The sequence below is a fragment of the Sus scrofa genome, chromosome 7, assembly GCF_054392235.1.
Source record: "Sus scrofa isolate SSC_HxYL_T2T_F1_AM1 chromosome 7, Sscrofa_HxYL_maternal_Yorkshire_Landrace_v2.0, whole genome shotgun sequence".
NCBI lineage: Eukaryota > Metazoa > Chordata > Mammalia > Artiodactyla > Suidae > Sus > Sus scrofa.
Window position 1 is genome coordinate 9,710,684 of NC_139389.1, and position 23,759 is coordinate 9,734,442.

General features: G+C 47.3%; 1 protein-coding gene across 24 annotated transcripts; it reads right to left on the reverse strand.

The window, feature by feature from the left end:
- Positions 1-547: 547 nt before the first annotated feature.
- Positions 548-23,738, reverse strand: TBC1D7 (TBC1 domain family member 7). Of its 24 annotated transcripts, none has more exons than XM_084967386.1 (10): positions 23,530-23,738; positions 22,896-23,115; positions 21,936-22,127; positions 20,839-20,958; positions 19,175-19,255; positions 14,931-15,118; positions 10,748-10,885; positions 4,413-4,558; positions 2,697-2,826; positions 548-1,150 (listed from the first exon to the last, which is right to left on the reverse strand). In XM_084967386.1, the coding sequence occupies exons 4-10, from the start codon at positions 20,948-20,950 to the stop codon at positions 1,064-1,066; spliced, it is 882 nt and encodes a 293-aa protein (XP_084823512.1). In that variant the 5' UTR covers positions 20,951-20,958; positions 21,936-22,127; positions 22,896-23,115; positions 23,530-23,738; the 3' UTR covers positions 548-1,063. The 24 variants fall into 24 exon arrangements, 23 of the variants coding, with proteins under 23 accessions (XP_084823512.1, XP_084823511.1, XP_084823510.1 ...); XM_084967385.1 differs by having other exon boundaries at positions 22,622-23,115; XM_084967384.1 differs by having other exon boundaries at positions 21,936-22,146; positions 22,622-23,115.
- Positions 23,739-23,759: the final 21 nt, after the last annotated feature.

Below are 23,759 nucleotides of genomic sequence, written 5' to 3' on the forward strand. Positions count from 1 at the left end.
AGTTTTTAGGAACTCGTTTCCTTCTGACTGTATTTTTGTTTTTCAAAAAATTAATTTCTCCTGGGCATGTTACTGTACACAAGTTTCAGCTGGTTTTAACTCAGTGTGCTCTGAACTCTGCCCACAGCTATTCTACACGCTAAGGAGGGAGTGAACTCAGAACGACAGTAATTCCATCATCTCTTCCTCTTCTGGGGGGGGGGGTGCGTGTGCATGTGCGTGTTCCAACTCACGACTAGGGCTCCCGCAGGTCTGACCACTAAATGCCCCGCCTCTGGCCTGGCTCAAAGCCCACAACAGTCCAACCCGCAGTTACCATCAGGTGACAAAACACGGCTGGGGGAGGGGTGGGGCATCAATTATCAGCCTGGATGTGCCCTTTCTCCTGCTTCTACTCTGGGTGGCAGAGTGCTCCCCGGATGCCCGCTCAACATTTCATGCTTTAAGGGAAAAGCCCAAGTCCAGCAAAATGTCAGCAAGCCCTTCTTCCCTAGCAGGTAAATTCAGACAAGTTTGTTCAGTCATGTTTCATTCCAACTGACAGAAGAAGGGGGAAAAAAAGTAAGGCCTTTATTTAAACCTATTTAGCAAGATGAAGTCTCAGAAAGCAGATTTAGGTTTTCACAAGACCTAGAAAGTCCGATTTCAACAGCTACCACACTGACAAAAGCCAAATCATGAGTTGTCAACAAAAGGAAATTGTTCTTCTTTCCAGAAACAGACCTCGGAAAGTAACCAGCGTGGTGCTGATCAGAGAGGCAGGCAGGCTCGGTTACACCTGCTGTCGGAGGCACCACCCACCCCGACGCAACCACCTTAAAAGCCGGGAGCTATTTTCAAACGACCCTTTCAAAATGCTCTTCCGGGCTGAACACTGTACTGTGTAACCTAAAGATGCCACTTCACAGCACAGCGACTCCAGATGTCTTCAACCACTTTACTGGAAAGACAATTACACTTTGAGCACCGAGGCCAGAGCCCTCTCCTCTCATCAGCTGGGATCACATCGCAAGCACAGAACGCTCTGGGCAGGCCTGGCCGACGGTCCACAGCGTCGCAGTGTTCAGGCGGAATGGACAGGGGTCCCGCAGTGTTTGTGCCATAAGTCGATGGCCTTGCTCACGATGGCATCCGAGCTGTCCTGGGGAATCTGTGAACAAGCAAACCAGTCTCTGAAATGTGTTTCCGACTTCAGCATCCCCCTCACTCACTGCGGCATAAAATCATTTCCACTGGCGTTTTCACCGTTCCTCAGGACGTGATCACTTAAGAGGCTGCTGCCAAGACCCCTATTTAACGTGCCACCTGAGGTCACTCTTAGGCGCTGTGGTGTCACCCTGCCTGGGTTCGAATCCTGCACTGCCTGCTAACTGTGGGCTCCCGGGCAGGTGACCTAAACTCCCTGGGGTTCAGATCCCTGTCTCTAAAACAGGCAAATGACAGCCCCTCTTCCTACGGCTCTTTACAAGACTACATGGAATGGTTCACCAAAGATACTTCGCAGGGGCCTGGCACTGTGAGCCACGAATTACTACACCAATGACGGTTCCTTGATCCAACATGCATTCACTTGGCACATGCTGACCAGGCCACTGTTCAACTGTTCACACTGACTAACTGAAATACACAGATCTGTGGGTCCAGTTAAATTCCCTCACGCCTAAGTCTCTTTCCTTCCACCTCTCTGTGCCTGGCTGAGGATATTCGAAGATACTAAGACAAGGAGTAACGGATTCATTTAGACCTTTTTTCAACATGCTCTTGAGTCCCTGCTATGGCTCAAAAGTGATGAATCCAACTAGTATCCATGAGGACGTGGGTTCGATCCCCAGCCTCACTCAGTGGGTTAAGGATTCGGCATTGCTGGGAGCTGCGATGTAAGTCACAGATGCAGCTTGGAGCCTGCGTTGCTGTGGCTGTGGGATAGGCCGGCAGCTGCCGCTCCCATTCAACACCTAGCCTGGGGACCTCCATAGGCCACATCTGTGGCCCTAAAAAGCTAAAAAAAAAGATCCAAGTTTACACTTAACCACATTAACAAATCCAACCAGGATTCTACCAGAAGTGGTAACAGAGAAGAAAGGGCTCACCAAGTCCCTCAAAGCTTCAGGCTTCCTTTTCCATTACCAAGGATCACCGCTCCTAAAGTGACAGATCTCACTTCCTTTTATTTGACAAGTCTCCCAGTGGTCACATCAGGGGACGAGACTTGGCCCCAAGCACACATACTCATGGAGACAGTCTGGCTGCTCAGACCATCAAGGTTGGGGACTAAAATCCACTGACCAAACTTCATGGGAAAATCTCTCTCTTTTTGTCTTTTTGCCATTTCTTGGGCCACTCCCGCGGCATATGGAGGTTCCCAGGCTAGGGGTCTAATCGGAGCTGTGGCCACTAGCCTATGCCAGAGCTACAGCAACGCAGGATCCGAGCCGCATCTGCAACCTACACCACAGCTCATGGCAACACCAGATCGTTAACCCACTGAGCAAGGCCAGGGACCGAACCCACAACCTCATGGTTCCTAGTCAGATTCGTTAACCACTGCGCCACGACGGGAACTCCAAATCTGTTTCTTACAACTTAAAAATACACTATATTCATCTCTGAAATAATTTAATGCAACAGAGAAATCTGGCTTGCTAAGCCGATATCCTTTCTAGATTCAAAATTCAAATAAAACAAAGCACACTTACATTTTCCAGAAACTTCGTTATCTTCTCTGCACTGTTCAGGGCCATTACTTTTATTTTAAAGGTTAAGAGAATTTCCACAGCCACAAAAACTAGTATCTTACAGGATCCACTGACAACTTTATCCCAAACCCTACAAAAACAAAGATATAATCAAATTACACGTTTGAAGTTGATGTTTACGTCAACATCTCACATTGCAAAGTTAAATCAAATTACACTTTAAGTTCGGGCGTCCCTCAGTGTCCCCAGGCCTCTGGTTCCAGGCCCCACTGTGGATACCAAGACCCATGGAGGCTCAGGTCCCTCCTATAAAATGAGGTGGTACAGCTGGCTCTCTGTGTCTGCAGATTCTGCTTCTGAGGATTCAACCAACCACGACCTGTAAACACAGCACACGACCCAGGATGGGCTGAATCCACAGATGGGCAACTGCGGATACAGACAGTTGACTGCCTCAGCTTCAGAGGAGAGCTATGAAGAAAGCATCAGCAAGAAAAACAAAACAGATCAGCCATTTGAAATCTACTTTAGGAGTTCCCGTCGTGGCTCAGTGGTTAAAGAACCCGACTAGCATCCAAGAGGACAGGTGTTTGATCTCTGGCCTCGCTCAGTGGGTTAAGGATCTGATATTGCCGTGAGCTGTGGTGTAGGCCACACAGCTCAGATCTGGCATTGCTGTGGCTGTGGTGTAGGCCAGCACCTACAGCTCCAATTGGACCCCTAGCCTGGGCACCTCCATATGCCGCAGGTGTGGCTCTAAAAAGACCAAAAAAAAGGAAAATCTATTTCAGACACAATCAACAAGAAATGACCACCAGAAGGTACTTGCTCTGCTAGGAATCTACCAAGTGCTAATTCCCTAATGTTTCAAAACTGACATTTTCAGGTGGGGCATGAAAGTCCTGAAGCAAAGCTTAGATTTTACTAATATCTTGTGATACTAATGCAATCATTAAATACTAAGGACCAATAACAACAAAAGCCAACGAAATGAGATAAATGTAATTTTCCAGTGGTTTAAATTCCTTTTAAGGAGCTCGTTATTGACTATACCCAAATAATTATTCTGGTAACTTCTATATCTTTTACAGTTGGCATTACCTTTCTATATGCTTACTGTGCATTGTCTTGTAACGTTCTCTATATGTTTGCCTTTCTCCTCAACTGCAAAGTCTTGGAGGGGGAAGGACAGGACTCTAATACCTGTAACGCACGTCTGAAACTAAAGGATGAGCTGAGTTTAGGTCTCAAATCTCTGCCTCAGCTACTTTAAATAGGTCATAAGATTTCTCTCTAGGATCTGCTCCATTTCTGGAAAAGAAAAGCCCACACCCTATATAGACTCCTGGAAACCATTTCTGATGTGTGTATTGACAGCATCTGACACACGGAGGGCCTTCAACTTTTTGAATCGTAAACATTTTAATGTTTATATTAACACTAAATATTTCTATTTCTAATTGTATATATAACAAGCAGAATCATGTGTTGTTATGCCAGGTGCCAAAGAAGATGACATCAAATTACCCTGCTGTTCTAAAGCAAATTTATATTCTAAGATGATCAAGTTAAAAAAAATATATATATACACATATACATATATACATATATATACACACACACACATATATATATACATATATATATATATATGTATATATATATGTGTTGCTTCTGACCCCAAGCCTTCAGTAGGTCTTTGAAAGAAATACTTGCCTCTGTAAACTGGGTTCCGGCAAGCACCCGGCAAAGCACCTCTTGAACCAGAGATCATAGGGCAGTCTGGACACTGCAGAGCACGCCTTCAGATGGCTCAGCAGCCTGCTGTCTTCTAGATTCAAGTACTGTTCAAATGCCTTCGGCTAAGGATTAAACGGGAAGAGATCACTCTTTTCCTGTGACATGACGTTACTGCTTACAGCTGTGATGAAAAAGGGTACAGGCTGAACGCAAGAAGCGCTAAAAGGGAGTTCCCACTGTGGCTCATCGAGCTAAGAACCTGACACAGTCTCCATGAGAATACAGGTTGGACCTCTGTCCTTGCTCAGTGGGTTAAGGGTTCGGCACTGCCGCAAGCTGAGGCTCAGATGTGGTGTTGCTGCGGCTGTGGTGTAGGTGGGCAGCTGTAGCTGTGATTCGACCCATGACCCAGGAAATTTCATATGCTACAGGGGCAGCTATAAAAGGAAAAAAAAGGCAGGGGCGGGGGGGTGGGGGGAGTTCCCGCTGTGGCTCAGCAGGTTACAAGCCTGAATAGTATACATGAGGATGCAGGTTCCATCCTTGGCCTCGCTCAGTGGTTAAGGATCCATTGTTGCCGTGAGCTGTGGTGTAAGTCACAGATGCAGCCTGGATCTAGCGTGGCTCTGGCTGTGGTGTAGGCCAACAGCTGCAGCTCCGATTCAACCCCTAGCCTGGGAACTTCCATATGCCACATGTGCAGCCCTAAAAAGCAAAAAACTAAGAAAAAAAGAAGCACTAGAAAACAAAACTTCAGGCTCATTCAAGTCACTGGTGACACAGCAGTTTCCCAGGTCAGCACCAGCTGTGCAATCCACCATCCGGGACTGAGGGGTTTCCTGGGACCGTCCCAGGCCATACAGAACGGTTAGTCACCCTAGTTAGTACAAACTGCACTAACCAGATTCAACAGCCAAGACAGAAGTCCAAAGCAAAATCTTCCATTGCTCTGGGGAGTTAAAGGCTCCTGTTCCTGCTGCCCTAGGGCAGGAGATTATGCATTCAGGGAAAAGGAGAAAGGTAAGACTTTACAGACTCAAGTGGGGAGAGGGAACGAGGACAACTGAGACAGAGAGAGGTGGAGAGCAAAGGGCCCAGCGTCCTCGACCACACCTATGCTGACCCCGGGGGGCACACGGTACACCTGGCAGGAGGCTCAGACAACAGGGACGCCCCGAGGAGGAGCTCTGTCCCCAACAAGATGTTCACGAGGATTCCTGGGGGCGAAGGAGTAACAGAGGCAACAAAGCTCTGGGATTCAGTGGCAGCCTCTCCCCTGTAAGATTTAACCATCACTAACATTTCTAGAAGACGGGGGAGCTAACAACGCCGGCCCAATCCACCCCACACAGGCTGCTCTATTTATAGAGTCCTCTGGCAATGCATGGTCCCTAGAGGTCCAACCCTCAAGTCTGTACTCCCGATCCAGAAGGGCACAACCAGATCCCACATCGCCCAGGCGAATGCAGATAGACTCTACTGCTACATATCTGCGTCGCTGTCCTTCTGCCCGAGAGGCAACTCCATGTCCACGGCGGGCAGACACTGCGCTGCGTACGGGGGAGGGAGCGAAAGGTAAGAGAGCGGCCCTGACTTTGAGGCGCTTACAGCCTGGTTGAGAGAGACCTGCAAAGAGGGAACTGGAAGATGCTGTAATAAACCTGTAATGGGAACAAGCCTGAGGCACTGGGCACACCCAGGTGGGAACCCTAACCCAGGTCCTTAGAGGCCACAACAGTTTCTTAGAAGAGCTGGAATCAGAGCCGGCCCATAAAGAAGAGACAAGACTTGGCCAGCTCAAGAGGGCCACACATTCATATGTGGCCAAATAAATATACTTTTCTAAAGCTTCTAAAAAAGACGGAGTTCCTGTTATTACACAGCAGTAACGAGCCTAAGTATTCATGAGGGCGCGGGTTTGATCTCTGGCCTCGCTCCGTGGGTTAAGGATCTGGCATACTGTGGCTGTGGCGGAGGCCAGCAGGTGCAGCTCTGATTCGACCCCTAGCCTGGGAACCTCGATACACCCTTGTAAGTGCAACCCTAACAAGAAAAACAAACACAAAAATCAAGAACAGAAGCTTCTAAAAAAAGAAAAGCCAAAAAGTCTATAGGGAAAAAAATGCAAATGGCTCTAACCCCTATGAAAAAAGGCTCCAACTTGCTGTAATAAAAGAAATGCCACCTACAACGGCAGAGGTGTCCTTTCTCACCTAGCACACGGGCCAGAACACACCAGGTCGGGGTGTGGGCTGGAGGCAAACAGATGTTCTCACGTGCTGGTCATGAGGATGCACAGGGCTGTGAGCTCTGCCAAGGGGAATTTCAAAGAACTCCAGCTACGTAATGAATGCCCCCCACCTCCACCCCACCCCGCTTGGATCCAGCCAATCCACTGCTAGGGAATCCCCCCAACATACTGGCGGATACACAGAAAGATGTGCACACAAAGCTCTTCATCCCTAACACGTCGAACAGCAAAAGACTGGGACCCTCCTAAACGGCCGCCAACAGGAGGCGGGCTGAACATGCCAGGAGGGAGCGGTTTGCAGCTGAGAACAGGACTGAGGGGTGTCTCTATAGACTGCTTGTGGCACAACTGCCAGCACGTGTTAGGTTAAAAAAAAAAAAAGCAGGGTGAAGAAAAATGTATCATGTGCTACAGCTAAACCCAAGAGGGTGAATACAAATACATATGCATATGCGCTTTCTTGTGTGGAAGGAGCTGACATTTGTAGCGCCTGAAATGTTCAGGACACAGCAAATGGTACAAATGGTAGATGGGGCAATCTTAATTCTATTTTACTGTGAAACATTTATGTTATTTCCCATCTTTCCACGACCCTCACATTCTTACTTGATGAAAATAAAACATACCTCAACAGAAGGCAAAACCTGAGAAGAGGTTTAACCCCACTGAGAAGAATTTTAACGTCTGAACACAATTAAGACTGAGATGGTTTAAAGACAGTCCGATCTGAAGAGAGATTAACAGAGGCCTTCCAACGCCACACCACTGAAGCCGGCCTCTACTCTCGGCAAGGAGAGGCCTCGTCAAACAATTTCCCAAAGCTTGTAGGGAGAGAAGCTGTGACTTAGTTCTATGAATCACAATACGACAACATCAATGCGTCATCACCAGAAATATTCCTTTGATGTCAATAGCCCATCCTTGTCTATACGACGTGCGCATTGCCCTAAGATTATGAAACAACTCATGCTTTGTGATAAGAAATTTGGTAAAACCACAAATTTGAAAAGATGACAGACAAGATTATAGAAACCCTATTTAGACAAAACGCTAGGCCAAAGAGATCTAATATACAACAATAAAAAATGTTAAGTCAGGAGTTCCCGTCGTGGCACAGCAGAAACTGATCCAACTAGGAACCATGAGGTTCTAGGTTCGATCCCTGGCCTCACTTAGTGGGTTAAGGATCGGTGGAGGTCGCAGATGAAGCTCAGACATGGTGTTGCTGTGGCTGTGGTGTAGGCCAGCAGCTGTAGCTCCAATTGGACCCCTAACCTGGGAACCTCCACATGCCACAGATGTGGCCCTAAAAAGCAAAAAAAAAAAAAAAAAGTTAAGCTGGACTAGACAAGGTTTAACTGGAAACTTAAGCCAACGTTTTCCTTCCCTCCTTTTTGGCCATGACTGGGGCATGCAGAAATTCCCGGGCCAGGGGTGGAACCCAGGCCACAGCAGCAACAACACTGGATCCTGAACCCACTGAGCCACAAATGAACTCCCAGAGACTTTAAAAACTTGACTTTAGAATTTTAAAAATCACTTGATGCCTACACCATATAGCAACACAAAGGAAAATTTAACTTTCCTTATACATTCTACACAACTTAAAAAATTTTTTTAACCACATAAAACAGTGTGCTTGATACTGTAACGTACATGCAAAGGCAACTCCTTTTTTGAAGCTGAGGAAATTAGAGTTTAGGGGACAAGGGGACATTAAGTATCTTGCTGATTCTAAAATTCATTTCTAAAAAAAAAAAGTTCAAGGCATTTTTGAAAAATAGGAGGGAAATTTCCCTACCAGCTATAAAATATGCTAGAAAGTTATATTAAGTCATGTAGTATTGGCCCAAGAAGAGACAAATACTTTGAGAAAAAAATAAAAGGAGTCCAGAAAGAGACACATATATACGGAAATCTAGCAGGTGATACAGGTGGCATTACAACTCTGAAAACAGAGGGTGAACTGACCAACCGTCAGTGGCAGTGCCACTGCTTACTGCCGTGTGGCCTCAGGCAAGCAGCGCCACTGCTCTGGGCTCCAGTTTCCTCATCTGCAAGGCAGATGTGCTAACAGGAAGGAATTCATTAATAATGCAAATTAGGACTGGCTGGGATGAAGCATCTTCTCAATAACTGCAACCAGAGCGCATGGCCACGGCGGGGGCCGGGGAGGAGGCGGGGGGTAGGGGAGTGGCAGCAGGTTGCTGGTTGAAATCATGTTGCAATTAACCACAAAAGGAAGAAAGTCATGTCCGCCTGTGTATTACTGACATGGAAAAGTTCCAAGATGTCAAGTTTTAAGAATTACTGAGCCCTATGAACAGTATGATAATACTTATATTAAGCATATAAGTTACATAACCACACACACACACGTGCATAAGTACGTACTCACACCCTCGTCCATTCCAAAGCAAGTAAAATAGCCTAGACAGATACCCCACCAAGCTGACGACAATCACATCTTAGAACGTGGGTGGTGGGGGGAAGTGTGGGTGCAGGTCCGTGATGACACTGGGTTTGTCTGGATTATTTAACACCTCAAGAATGTATCTATTACTTGTGTTATTAAAAATAATGAAGCTTTAAACCACCAAAACACTATTGCATTTACTCCTTTTTTTTTTTTTTTTTGTCTTTCTGCCTTTTCTAGGGCAGATCCCTCAGCCTATGGAGGTTCCCAGGCTAGGGGTCTAATCGCAGCTTTCGCTGCCGGCCTACACCAGAGTCACAGCAACGAGGGATCTGAGCCGCGTCCTGCAACCTACACCACAGCTCACGGCAACACCGGATCCTTAACCCATTGAGCAAGGCCAGGGATGAAACCCACAACCTCATGGTTCCTAGTCGGATTCATTAACCACTGAGTCACGACGGGAACTCCTCCAATATTTTAAAAATCTAGCTAAGTCATGGTATGATCTGGACCGCTTGATTTAACTAGGCACAGACGTTATAGTGACATCTGCCTCAATGCTATGATTTTCACTGAAGTCAATTAAATTTAAAAATTCTAAAAATCAACTTGTCCTTAGTGGAACTATGTAAAACCCTCCTGCCCTGGGCTCTGGGATATCTGCCCTGGTAAACTGACAGGGCTCGGCCCACCTCCCTAGCACCCCGCCACTCAACCTGTGCCATGGTGCTGCTTTCAAGAGAATTTCCAAATGAAACAATTCAATGAAAGGAAAAAAAAGGCTCGTGTTTATACATGAGAGAAGTGAGGGGATAAAACTGGGAAGAGACAGAACGGCGAAGGATCCCTGGCCTGTGCTGCTGAAGCAGGTGCTGGCTCCCGGGGTTCCCCGGTCAGACTCTGCAGCCCACCGCTGCCTCCCTCAGACCGCGGCCTCGCCCGCCTCACACCCAGCCCCCGCGCTAACATGAGATGGCTCTGCACCCGGCCCACACAAACTGCATTTCCCAGGCTCCGCTGTGAGCGGGAGGCCCGGTGACAGGGTCCTGCCACACTAAGGGCCGTGCAGAAGGAAAGCTGTTAGCGGGGAGCCAGGCCGGCCGGGCTGGTCACGTCTTTACTTTCATCTTCACCTTTCCCTTCCTGCCCGCCTAGAACACAGATGATACAGCTGTCATTCCAGCATCCATTCCCTGGTCACGCCGAACAGGAGGACAGGAGCTGGGTGCCTGTGGCGCCAACTCTGAGCTGCTCTGTCTCTGGGCTTCTCATGTGAGAGAAGACAATAAAGCTTCCGTCATTCGGGCTTTCCAACACCGGCAGCCAAGCGTCCACCTTAGCACAGAGGCATCATTCCAGATAAAGTCAGTGGGCTTCTAGAGCAGAGCAGGGGTGGGCAAACCATGGCCTGCAGTGGCCAAATCCCGCCACGACCATTCTCCTACGTCCTGTCGATGGCTGCTTTTACGCTACGACAGCAGCACTGTGGGGCTGCGACAGACAGACCAGCTGGCCTTTCACAGAAGGCATCTGCTGAGGATCCAGGCAGCAGGAGGTAAAGGCACGTCGGCAGGACCAGCGTTACCCCTGCCCCCCTCCCCCCAACCCCCGGGCTCCAGCAGCCACGGCGTCAGCCCTCACCAGCTGGGGCAGAAAGTCCCGGTACTTGCTATCTAACTGGTTCACGAAGCATCGCGTGATCCAGTAACAGTCGACACTGTCCTCCACCATCTCCTCCATGGCCTTGGCAATGGCAAGAAAAACTTCATCTTCCGGCTCCTGAAAGATTAAGAACACATCTCAAGAGGGCAGGAGAGGAGAGAAACACAGAATGTAATAAAAATGAAGCCTTGCTTCCTCTATTTTAAAGGAGCTGTAATAAATCAAAGTGGGACCGAAAGCACACAGCCCATCCCTAAAAAGGCGACCAAGGGGGAGAAGGTGAGTCAGCAGAGGACACGCTGCATCGGTGCTGCTTCCGAACGCTCAGGTTTCAGGCTGAACATTCAGAGATTTTCCAAATTTCTAACATTAAGGCCAAAGAGTCAACAATAAGCAGTTCCTGCTGTGGCTCAGCTGGTTAAGAACTTGACACAGTCTCTGTGAGGATGGGGGTTTGATCCCCAGCCTCAGTGCGTTAAGAATCCAGCTATGCCACAAGGTGTGGCACAGGTCACAGATGCGGCTCAGATCTGGTGTTACTGTGGCTGTGGCATAGGGCAGTAGCCTGGGAACTTCCATATGCTGCAGGTGCAGCCAAAAAAAGAAAAAAAAAAAAAGTCCTAAGCAAGGGGCAAAGTCTCTACCCCAAAAGTATTCTCAGAGGTGGAGGAGAATTCCTTTCAAATAGATGTGACAAACAGCACAAATTATTAAGAGACATTTGTCAGTATGGTACTTTTCAAATTAAATGATCCAAAAGGATTAATAAGCATTTTCTTTATTCCAAAGCTTTCATACATATCTTGAGAATTTTGTTCTATCTTTAAGCACTTAAAAAGCTAAAAAAATGTCCCTAGGAATCAGAAGAATGGCTTTTCTCAAGCCTTGTATCAATACTCAGAACATGAAAGTAAATGCTCAATTTCAAAAGACATCTTACAAAAAAACTCCAATCTCCTTGAGAAATGTTTTTTAACATCGTATCTTATACCAAACGCTTTACATTTTCATCCAAGATTTCACAGCTAAAGGATTTCCATATTGAAAAGAAACAAAGAGGTGTCTTTCTACTCCCCTAAGAAGTTCCAAATAGTGATTCCTACTTGCAGGCTTTCTTTTAACTTATTAATATTCTACAAAACGTCAAGAGGAGCAGAAAGCCTCCTTGCCTGGACCTCCACCTGGTCCCAGGTGCTCCCAAACCTGGGACCCCAGCGACTCTGAGAGGCAGCCAAGAGGCCCAAGGCCCTTCAATGAAGTCAGTGTCTCTGTTTCCCACCCTGGGCAGAGCAGCGTCACAGTCTTACTAAAAGAGAAGGAAAATGAGCTGACGGGGACTTGGTGACCAAGCAAACCAGAGCCCAAACCCATGTGTGGACAGCACGTCTGCCCAAGGCTGCGGTACAGGTGTCTGAGCCTGCCGTCTGGACACGCTGAGCAGGAAGGAGGTGGACACTGACCTACATTTATATTTCTTGAGCCAATGGAGAGTCTAACCTAACTTCACATATTCTTTAGGAACTTGTACAGTGCAATCAACTCACTGCATTTTGCCAACGATAAATACGACTTAAAAAGGTTTAGAGTTCTAACTATTTTTAGAACATTCTCTCTCGATAAACTTAAAAGTAGGTGACCAAAGATTTATCCCTGGGACCCACAATACCCTCAAAGACTAAGAACACGTCCAGGTTCAAACTGCTGGGCTGGCAGGTTGCCACCTGCCATGACGGCCAAACAGTTAACAGAACAGCACGGTCTGCAGGCAAATCCCTATTTTCAACAATTCACTCTGTTTTAGCCAAAGGTTAAAATGCCTCAAGTGCACTGCAAGTTGCCTTAAGACAACCAAAGCCTAAGAACTGTGGTCATTACAGCTGCCCACCTCCTCTGCCGCCCTTCTTTCCCTTTATAAACTACGAGCAGGCCAAGGAACCAGAAGGGCAATTTATCAAAAATGAAGTTTAAAAAGCACACTGGAGCCTGAGGGGCTAAAGCCGAGGAGGCAGCCAGAGACTGAAAGGCCTGTGGGGCCTGCAGCCAGGGCCAAGGAATGGCTGGCCATGCGGGTTACAAAGAGAGGAAGGAGCAAAGAAACAAGAGGCTAATGAAAGCTTCTTATTTGCAACTGCCAGAGGAAGAGGCTGCAAACATAATGGGTGAACTTGTGTTATCAGAAAGGAATGGGCAGTATTAGCTTGGTAGTAGCATGAGCTCAGGGCTTTGGATGTAGAGAGAGGGAACAGACATGCAAAGCTGTGTGAGGGTATCTCCTGGCTCTTCCTGCTGAGAGGCCTACAAGCAACGACACACCACGAACAACGAGCATGGCAGCCCTGCTCTTGGTTTCTCAACACAATAATCCAGTGTGGGGAGGCCGATTCCTGGTCTGAGAAGGGAAAGCACAAGATAAGCCTGGAATTGGAGTTCCCGTCGTGGCACAGTAGTTAACGAATCCGACTAGGAACCATGAGGTTGCAGGTTCAATCTCTGCCCTTGCTCAATGGGTTAACGATCCGGCGTTGCCGAGAGCTGTGGTTGCAGACGAGGCTCAGATCCGGAGTTGCTGTGGCTCTGGCATAGGCCGGTGGCTACAACTCCGATTCAACCCCTAGGCCTGGGAACCTCCATATGCCGCAGGAGCGGCCCAAGAAATGTCAAAAAGACAAAAAACAAACAAACAAACAAACAAAACGTGGAAGGAAGGAGACAGAAAGTCACCATGTAGCAATCACCACAGTAAAAAATTGTTTCGGGCAGGAATCATCAGTGGACTGATAGTTATTTACATGGTCTCCAAGTAGCTCCCCACAGTTACCTATTAATTACAAAGGAAAAGACAGCAACCTTGTGATGGAGAAACCTGGCCGATACCACCGTGACCAAGTGCTCAGAGTTACCAGCAAGAGTAAGAAGCGTCATTCTTCTGTGGCGCTCCTGCCCAAAATGCACAACCAGATCTTCATCATACGGAAACACACAAACCCAAATTGAGAGACGCTCTACTGGCCAATACTCTCCAAAACTGTCAAGGTCACAAAAGACTGAGGGACCGTTCCACATCAAAAGGCAACGACATAGCAATAAATGTAATGTGTGATCCCAGACCAGATGCTGGACCAGAAAAAGGACATTGGTGGGACAGTCAGCAAAATTTCAATAAAGGCTACAGATTAATTCATAGCAGTGTTGTCAGTGCTAACTTCCTGGTTTTGATAAACAACCAGAGTACAATTAAGATGTAACATTTGAGGAGTTCCCACTGCAGTGCAGCAGGTTAAGGATCCAGTGTTGTCTCTGCAGCAGTGTGGATTTGATCCCTGGCCCAGCGCAGTGGGTTAAGATCCAGCACTGCTCCAACTACAGTGTAGGTCACAGCTGTGGCTCGGATTCAATACCTGGCCTGGGAATGTCCATGTGCCACAAGTATGTGCCCCCCCCAAAAGGCAGTAACATTTGAAGATGCTAGGTAAGGCGCTAGAGGACCGTCTATGAGACTGCTATACTCTTTACGCAACTTTTTCTACATCTAAAATGATTTTAAAATGAAAGGTTAAAACATGAAAAAAAAATCTTAAATTATCAACAAATGGTAAAACTAGTGATAGATTCTGAACCAGAACTTTTATTGTTAGTGATAAAGGGCATTATTGGGACAATGGGTCAAATGAGAGGAGTCTAAAGATTAGGTGTCAACACTGTATCAGCATCGACTGCCTGGCGTTGATGACTGAACTGCGGTCACCCAGGGGAGTGATCTTATCTTGAGCAGGTGTACACTGCAGGCATCTCAAGTAATGGGATGTCATGGCTACGACTGATGCTCAAATGGCTTGAACAAAAGAATACACATGAAAAGTGACAAAGCAAATGCAGTAAAATGACTACAGAACCAGAACCGGGATAGAAGGTGTATATGGGAACTCTTGGTAGTATTCTTGCAACTGTGCTATAGCTGTGAAATTACTTTGAAATGAAATTTTTAAAAAATTGGGATATTGGGTCAGAACATACAGGGCTCTGAAGGCCACAGAAAAAATGTGGCTTTTATTCTACAAAGGAGAGCCATTGAAACATGTGAGGCAAAACACAGCACAATCCAAGGCTGACAGGACGGCACAGCCTAGAGCCGAGCCAAGGGTCAAACAAAAGAAGCACCAACCAGCGGAAAGGACGGACTTCGGGGCAGCTTCCCAGACTCCAGCCGATGCATGTAGAGAAAGACCTCGACCTGGGGCGTGGCGTCACTGACGAAGCGGATGACGTCCAGGGCGTGGAGGACGTCCGAGTACTGCTCCTTGCGGTAGGCCATCACCCGGGCGTGGGACTCGTGGTGCGGAGGCAGGATTCCTACAGGGGAAAGGGGAGCCAGACACAGGCACCGACTGCTCCAGGTCTCTCCTCGGGACGCCAGTCCTGTGAGACGCTGCCTGCGATAATCAGACTCAGACTCCTCAACATCTAGTCACCACACACACTCTCTCCTAGAAATTCACACTAGAGGAGTTCCGTCATGGCTCAGCAGAAACCAATCTAACTAGCATCCATGAGGACGCAGGTTTGACCCCTGGCCTCGAACAGTGGGTTAAGGATCTGGCGTTGCTGTGAGCTGTGGTGTAGGTCGCAGACGCGGCTCAGATATGATGTTGCTGTGGCTGTGGTGTAGGCCAGGGGCCACAGCTCCAATTCCACCCCTAGCCTGGGAAACTTCCTATGTCCCAGCTGCAGCCCTAAAAAGAACAAAAAGAAATTCACACTATAAAACAATATTAAGTTTTAAATACTATCAATACTTGAATGGCCACTGCATCACTGACATTAAAGAGAAATGAAATGACACCATAAAGCCCTTGAATAAATGGTCTGCACACATTCAAGATAATCACACCAATTACAAATGATGTGATTCGAGTTTATGGTTGTCAGTCCAGGGTCACCCTTAGCTCCTGGGAGCCTCTCTCTAGTTCTTTGCACTTGGCCCCTAATGTGGACTGAATTGTTCCCCCTCCCTACACAGCTCATATGCTGAGCCCGTGACTCCAATGTGACTGTATTTGCAAACAGAGTCATTTGTTAGGAGGTGGTTAAGGTTCAACGAGGTCAGAGGGTGGGGCCCTAACCCAAGAGGGCCAGTGCCCTCTTAAGAAAAGGAAGCAACACCAGAGCCAGCGTGTTTTCTCCCTGCCTCGTGAGGACACAGCAAGAAGGTGGCCACTTGCAAGCCAGGAGGAGGTGAGGCTTCATCAGGAACACATCAGCCAGCACCTTGATCTTGGACCTCCCGGCCTCCAGAACCCTGAGTGTATCAACTGCTGTTTAAGCTGCCCAGTCTGTGTTTAAGCTGCCCAGTCTGTGTTGTCAGCCCTAGCCAACATCTCCAGCTCAGAACCACCAATGGGTCAAATCCTCTTTCCCAACAACGAGAACTTGTTCAAAATATCTTATCTTGGGAGTTCTCTCATGGCTCAGCAGTTACCAACTCAACTAGGATCCATGAAGATGCAGGTTTGATCCTTAGCCCTTGGTCAGTGGTTTAAGGTCTGGTGTCACCGTGAGCTGTGGTGTAGGTTGCAGACACAGCTCAGATCTTGCATTGCTGTGGTGTAGGCTGGCAGCTGTAGCTCCAATTCGACCCCTAGTCTGGGAACTTCCATATGCCACACATGCAGCCCTTAAAAAAACAAAAAAATAAAAAATCCTAGCTTCAGAAGGACAAGAAGTCTCTGATCCTCACAGATGAGGCCACCTTACATTATTAAAACACCATGTTGTGCTTATTAATACATTTAAACATGAGGTCTACTTGTTAGACGTGGGCAAAAATGACATCTTCTTTTGGGCTGTCTTAATAATTTAAACAAACGGCATGGGGCAAACTGCGGAAAGAGCACAGGACAGGCCTTCCGTCAACTGGGTTCTAGTCCCAGAGCTGTGATCATCAGGACCCTCACAAACGTCTCTCCAGGCGCTTGTTTCCTCATCCGCCAGAGGCAGGAATGGACGGTTAAGGCTTTCACCCAATGTTCTGAGCCAAACATGAGCCCCAAGGGTCTTCCTGAGAAAAGGCACCGTGGTCCAACAGATTCGGGAAGTGGTGCCACTGCACCTAAGGCTTTAGGCTTTGCTATAAAGGAGGAGTATCTTACTGTATTTACTCGAGCCTCAATCAACTTAAGCACATGCTGGAGTCAGAGTTCTGGGGTTGAGGGCTTGACCCGCAGCCACTTAGTGAATTCCACGTGCCTCAGCGTCTCCATCGGAAGAACGGCAGGAAGAAGAATACGCACCTCACACAGCTGTGACGGTGAATGAACAGACTAACACACAGTAAGCACTCAAAGGACATGACGCATGCCAGGCTAGTAAGTAGTGGCCAGTACATGTGACTATGGATCCCTCCTCGGTGCAAACCACCACAGAGCCAGTATTCTGGAGAACATTCCGGCAATCAGAACTTGGGATGAGCCTGAAAGATTCTAGCTCATCTGGTCGCCATGCTCATGTTAGAACCAAACTCCCTTCAATGTTTTTTTTCTGACCTATGTCTTTACTCGCCATAGCCCTGGGGATCTGTGCCAGGCTTCCAGAAAAGCCACAGGAATATACTCGGGTGCCCCCCAAATCTGGGCTTGATTAAATGGCTGTAGCTGACCCCTCAGCACACTGCTCCCATGGTGAACTTGTTTTCCCAGAGCTGGTCCTAAAACATCCTTTTCTGACATTCAGCTAAAACGGTATCACGGAGGCTAGCATGCCAAGGTCCCCGAGTAGTCAGCAACCTGTTCTAGGAAGAGTCAGCCTGTCTCCGACAGAGCACAGCAGCTGGACGTCTCCAGTGCCTTTAACCTCAACAACAGCGCGACTTCCCAGAGAAAGTAACAGTCTCACAGGCTTTTTATTACGCAGATGCCGAGGACAACTGCCCATCTCACACCAAACCACTGGCACTATTACTTCCTAAGATACATAGCGCTTCTCAGCGGAAATGAAGAGCGTAAGTATTACCAACGTTACCGCCTGGAAGGCACGGGAAGGCACTGATTTTGATGGGCACTGGAAATAGTACGACTTGAAAACTGCTCAGGCAAAAACCGAGATGGCCTTCACACATTCTATGTAACTGCACAGTGAGCTGTGAGTGAGTACCAAGCCTGCCGAGATGCACCACAAAACGGCATCATGCGGGGCTTTCTGGTAGGGCCGGCCGGCACCCCCCCGGCTGCATCTGTTACCTAAGACTCAGGACTTTGGATTTCTCAAGTCCTGAGAATATAGTACCTTTTGGAAAAAAGACAAGATCTCCAATCTGGCCTAACTTCAAAAGCGCTCTACAAACCTGAGCTCAAGCGCTAGCGCTGCCCCTTGCAGGCTAGAAGGCCTCGGGCAAATTATTTAGCCTCAGTCTTTTTCTCCCAATCAGTCAAATGGGATATTGATACACGCCTCACAAAGGAGTTCTAGGATGACCCTATTTTTTTTTTGTTTTCGTCTTTTGTCCTTTTTAGGGCCGCACTCACCATATGGAGGTTCCCAGGCTAGGGGTCTAATCAGAGCTGTTGCTGCCAGCCTACACCACAGCAACAAGGGATCCTAGCTGTGTCTGCCACCTACACCACAGCTCACAGCAACGCCAGATTCTTAACCCACTGAGCAAGGCCAGGGATCGAACCCACAACCTCATGGTTCCTAGTCAGATTTGTTTCTGCTGGGCCACGACAGGAACTCATATATATATATTTTTTTTTGGAAGGAAAGAAGGTTGGTAGGTAATGGATGGGTATTTTACACATCAGTAAGCTCAGCAGTGACAATGGAAAAAGTCTTCGATCAAAAGGGATACTGCCAGTCACTTCAAGCACTTGATATATCTTTGCTTCCACAAGAACTGAGCAAAATTGTTTTTCCTTCTCCTTCAGCCACTCTTTCCTGGAAGTTATCCGTCTGTGCTTCTAGCAAGTTAAAACTTTGCAATTCCTTTTTCGATTCTGACCACACTCGTTGGTAAGTTGCACCCCTACAGGTGGAAGTCACAGGCTAACAAACTGAGCGTTAAAACCAAGAAGTTAATTTAGCTCAATATCCTTGTTTTACAGATGCTAGGGGAAACACACAAACAAACAAACAACGGCCTAGTGGGGGCTTCTTCAACGTTACCCAGCCGACAGTGAAGCCCAGACCACTTCTTTGGTCCAGCCCACTGCTCTTCCCACATCTTGTATCAGGAAGGCGTGTCACTGTCGCGTGACCTCCTTCAAGGCTTCCAATGTGAGCGCTAACCCAGGCTCCGGAGTCAGACCCAGTATTCCGTCAAAGGCCTAAAGAAATTCTCCTTTTTCTGACTAAGTGCTAATGATCCCATTAGTCAACATTTCTGAAGATAAAGCTGCCAACTCTTGGGCCTCATACCTAGGAGCACCTTCCAGACCAACGCCCGGTACAGGGACGGGAGCGGGAACCTCTGACTGAAAGTACAGAGTTTCTCGATGTCTAGAGGAAGAAAAAAAAAGAGTTAGCTGTTTTTTCATGCTGATCACGATGTATCGAAGGCCATTTCATTTCTCCAAAGACATCTCCTCTGAGGAAGGCTGCTATACAATGAGCAAATCTAGCAAAGGTAACACCCGCCTGATTTCCAGCCCAGGTGTTCCAACTAGCTGTTTAAAAACCATCAGTGGGAGTTCCTGTCGTGGTGCAGTGGTTAACGAATCCGACTAGGAACCATGAGGTTGCGGGCTCGGTCCCTGCCCTTGCTCAGTGGGTTAATGATCCGGCCTTGCCATGAGCTGTGGTGTAGGTTGCAGACACGGCTCGGATCCCGCGTTGCTGTGGCTCTGGCGTAGGCCAGTGGCTACAGCTCCGATTCGACCCCTAGCCTGGGAACCTCCATATGCCGCAGGAGCGGCCCAAAGAAATAGCAAAAAGACAAAAAAAAAAAAAAAAAAAAAAAAAACCATCAGTGCTTCACAGCACAGGAGATGCATTTTGCATGTACTATTACAGTGGCTATAACAGTAGCAGTAGTTACTATTTATAGAACTTACTTCATTTATCCATAGAGCAAGCTTGTTGGGTAGTTACTGCTTTAAAGATGCAGAAACTGAAACTCTGAGAAGTTAAGTCACTTGACTAAGTTAACAGAGCTACCAAGTGGCGTGGTCAGCCGGCAAATCCCCACATTCTCCAATAAACCACATTCATCCATCATGGACCTCAGTTCCCTTACTTGTCAGGTGACAACTGCAACACTTAAAAACACAGGCTGGAGTTCCCGTCGTGGCACAGTGGTTAATGAATCCGACTAGGAACCATGAGGTTGCAGGTTCGATCCCTGGCCTTGCTCAGTGGGTTAAGGATCCAGCGTTGCAGTGAGCTGTGGTGTAGGCTGCAGACACGGCTTGGATCCCATGTTGCTGTGGCTCTGGCGTAGGCTGGCGGCTACAGCTCGCCGATTCGACCCCTAGCCTGGGAACCTCCATACGCCACGGGAGCGGCCCTCAAAAAGGCAAAAAGACCAAAACAAAAAACAAAAAAAAACATGCACAGGCTGTCTAGTGAGGATCAAAGATCAAGTGGGAAGTGTTTCTAAAACTTTAAAACCACTCTATGCATTTCAACTACTATTTTTCTATGGTTCAGATTATTTCACTTTAGTGAGCAAGGGAACAGGCCCTCCTGTGACCTGCTCAGAAGAAACAGAGGTGTCAATATGTAATGCAGTCCCAACATTTCCATAAAAGAAGATGATGGCAAGAGTTGCTGCAAATTCACCCAGAAGCTATGATGACAGCTCTGAAAATGGAGAAGAGAAAATATATGGGTCTAATAAGAGAAAAAACTATTACTGATTTCTTAAGAGGCCTTTCAGAAAGGTCTGGCTCTGACTCACTGAAATAAACTGGAACAATCCTTCTCTCAAAATACACCATTCTGCTGTCAACCTATCACTAAAAAAAAAAAAAAAAAAAAAAAAAAAACATGGCAGGTGACATATATCTGGAGGTCTTTTAAGGTAACATTTATTTCACAACACCTGAGATGACTAAGAACCAGTAAGCTTAACTTGAACTCACCCAGACGGTCATCTTTGAGGAGAATTTCTAATGATTTCTTTTCTTCAACTCCACGAAACCCCACTTTTTCATAATATACTGAACGGAAGTTTCTCTGGGAGTCGTCAGTCATGTTTCATTCTTGGAGAGAGAAGAGGGAGGGAGGGAAAAGTGAGCCTAAAAACAAAAGTGAAGAATTGAGGGGAAAAGAGACTTTCTCCAACTTTTCCATGAATCTGATGCACTATGATAAACAGCCTGTCCTTGCCTAGGACTCATTATTCTCTTCCCTTTTACACAGCCCTAACACCACTCTGTCTATGTACCTCGACCAAAAACCAAGACATAGAACAAAGGTCCTCTGAGCTGCTAGAATAGATGGCTCCTAGCAGAATGGTATATTTGGCAGCCATTACACATGTTCAAAGAACAAAGTTAGCGATACAGGAAGACAAAATGTCATGCAAAAGAGGTTACCAGATATACACAATGATTGTTTCTGTTGTAAGCAGTATGCAGTTTTAAAAATTAGATGATTCTGAAATGTTAATAATGGTTATTTTTAGGCAGCAGGATTCCATCATTTTAATTTTCTTTTGCTTAGCTGTGTTTTCTAAAATGAGTGTTGTGTAACACAAAAAACTACATTATAAAAAAGTTAAAAAAAAAAAACAAAACCCAAACCCTACAAGTTCCTTAGTTTTCCTTTAAGCACAACCCTACCAAGTGTAAACCGTAAAACTTCAAAATTCACACCAGGTTAAACACTGACTTATAAACCAGAAAAGGGGCGGGAATGTGGCCAGCTGACAAGTGATGCCACAGAGAGAGAATAAAGACTTAAAATCTGGCATCAGAATTCGGTGGTCTCCGATTCTTTCACAGTAACTTCAGGAGACTGAAGAAGGGCAAGTTCTGGCAAAGGTCAAACGAGGTTTGCATTCTAAGAACAGATGTAATGCTTTTTTCCAAAAAAAGTATGCACTGCCCAACCCAAATGCTTAAAGCATCAGTGCAAAGGGTATAACCCTCAGGTGTCAGAAACTCTGAGATGTCCCCAAGGGAGGGCTGAGTTCTAGACAGCCAAGGTCTTCGTTATTGACATGATACCCACTAACCTGATCCAGGCACCGGAAAGAACAGGATTCGCTTCAATTGAGGAATTCTAAAGGGTTCTGAGTTGTTAGCACCAATTGCTTTTTCAAAACACAGTTCCAAAGCATGAAAACACTAAATGAGGTCGGGATTAATTTAAAAGCTGCATCGCGATTCGGTGGCTGCCGTCTAAAGACACCCTCCTCCAATTTGCACTGCAAAAGCAAATGCGTCCTTTGGGAGAAAATAGAGGTAAGGTTCCTTCCTGCCCAAGAGCGCCCACCTGATGGGAAAAGTACACACACCCTGGTCCAAGACCCCAGGTCCCATTCTCCCTATTATGCTTCACCTCTAGTAGTGGAAACCACACCCGGATTCAGACTAATGGGTCCGGGGAGGCAGCGGAACCAGGCCCGGCGCGCTGACCCGACAGCGGGCAGGCAGACGACGTGGGGGCCGCCCAGGGGCCGCCGGATGGAGGAAGACGGCGGGACACCCGCGCGGGAGAGGGAGCACCGCCGCCGCCGCCGTCGCCGCCGCCGGACGTGACGTCAGCCTCACTCCGCGCAGGGGGTGCCTAGTGCGCGTGCGCCGTGCTAGTGCGCGTGCGCGGAGAGCATGCGCAGACGCCCCACCCACGCCTTTGGGGCCGACTCCGCTACTCAGATGCGGGATGGAACGCGCTTCGCCTGGCGCTCAAGTTCCCCACCTGCTACACGGTTCCCGGCGCCCGTCCCCCTGTTCCCTTTCTTCACTCCTGTTCTGGGGACCTCGCAGCTCCCTTACGCCCGCTGTCCCGGGCGGTGTGTGCCCCAGATGCGCTCTTTCACCCTGTGTGATCTCAGAGCCCCAGGAAAGGTGCTGTTCAGTCTGTCTGCGTTGGCATACTCCTGTTTCGCTCAATTCTTTTTGTGTTTCATTTCCTTTTTCTTGGTACGTGGAATTAAATGATTAACCAAATGAGAAGTGTAACGGCATCTTACTGAACATTTGCTGTACAAGAGTCAGCCCCACGATCACTTAATATTTTGGCAGAACTCCAAGACAGGCAGAGGAGAGGAAAGGCTGAGAATGGAAAAAAAAAAAAAGGGAAGACTTCAGGTGTGTCCTCTTTGGAGGCTGTTGACACCGGGAAGCCGAGGTAGAGGAGAAGCCGGGGTCTCATGTGATCCATTAGCCATGCCTGACTTTCCCTGTTTGGTCCTAAATTGGAATAGGATAAAAATTAGGGGAAGCTGACAGTTATTAATCAAATCGTGTCCATTAATCAAGTCCAGGCCACTTTGTTACAGTAGTTATTGTTTAGCTCCCTGGGTGGTTACTAAAGCTAGCGGTCAGGCTTCCTGCAAGTTTGACTCAGCAGGCTGGTTATTGTAGACAAGGAGCTGGTTTTCTAGGCAGGTTGCTTGCAGGTTGGGGTCAGTTCTGTTTTTATAATATGGTCCGACCACTGTCTGTATATTCAGCCTTTCGGATTAAACAGTATAAAAATAAATTACATGAAAATAAAGTTTAAAAAGATATACTAAATATAAGCCCCGACTTATTAGATTCAGACAAAACGACTCTTTAAAAAGGCTATTAAAGTTTATAAACACTGTCATTTTCTCCACTTACCTTATTACACACCCGCACTGGTCTCAGGGACACCTCTCTTAGCAGCACAGCCTGAGGGGGTTTTTAAACCCCATCCATTTGAGAGGAGCTGTTCCTGAACCAGGTCTTGCCCAAGGCACTGCAAGCCAAACACAGAGACACCAAGGTTTGCACGAGAACTTATCCGAGAGCCAGTCACACAGAGAAGGAACAAAGTTCAAACCTACTTCCCAGAAGGCAAAAAGCCTGAG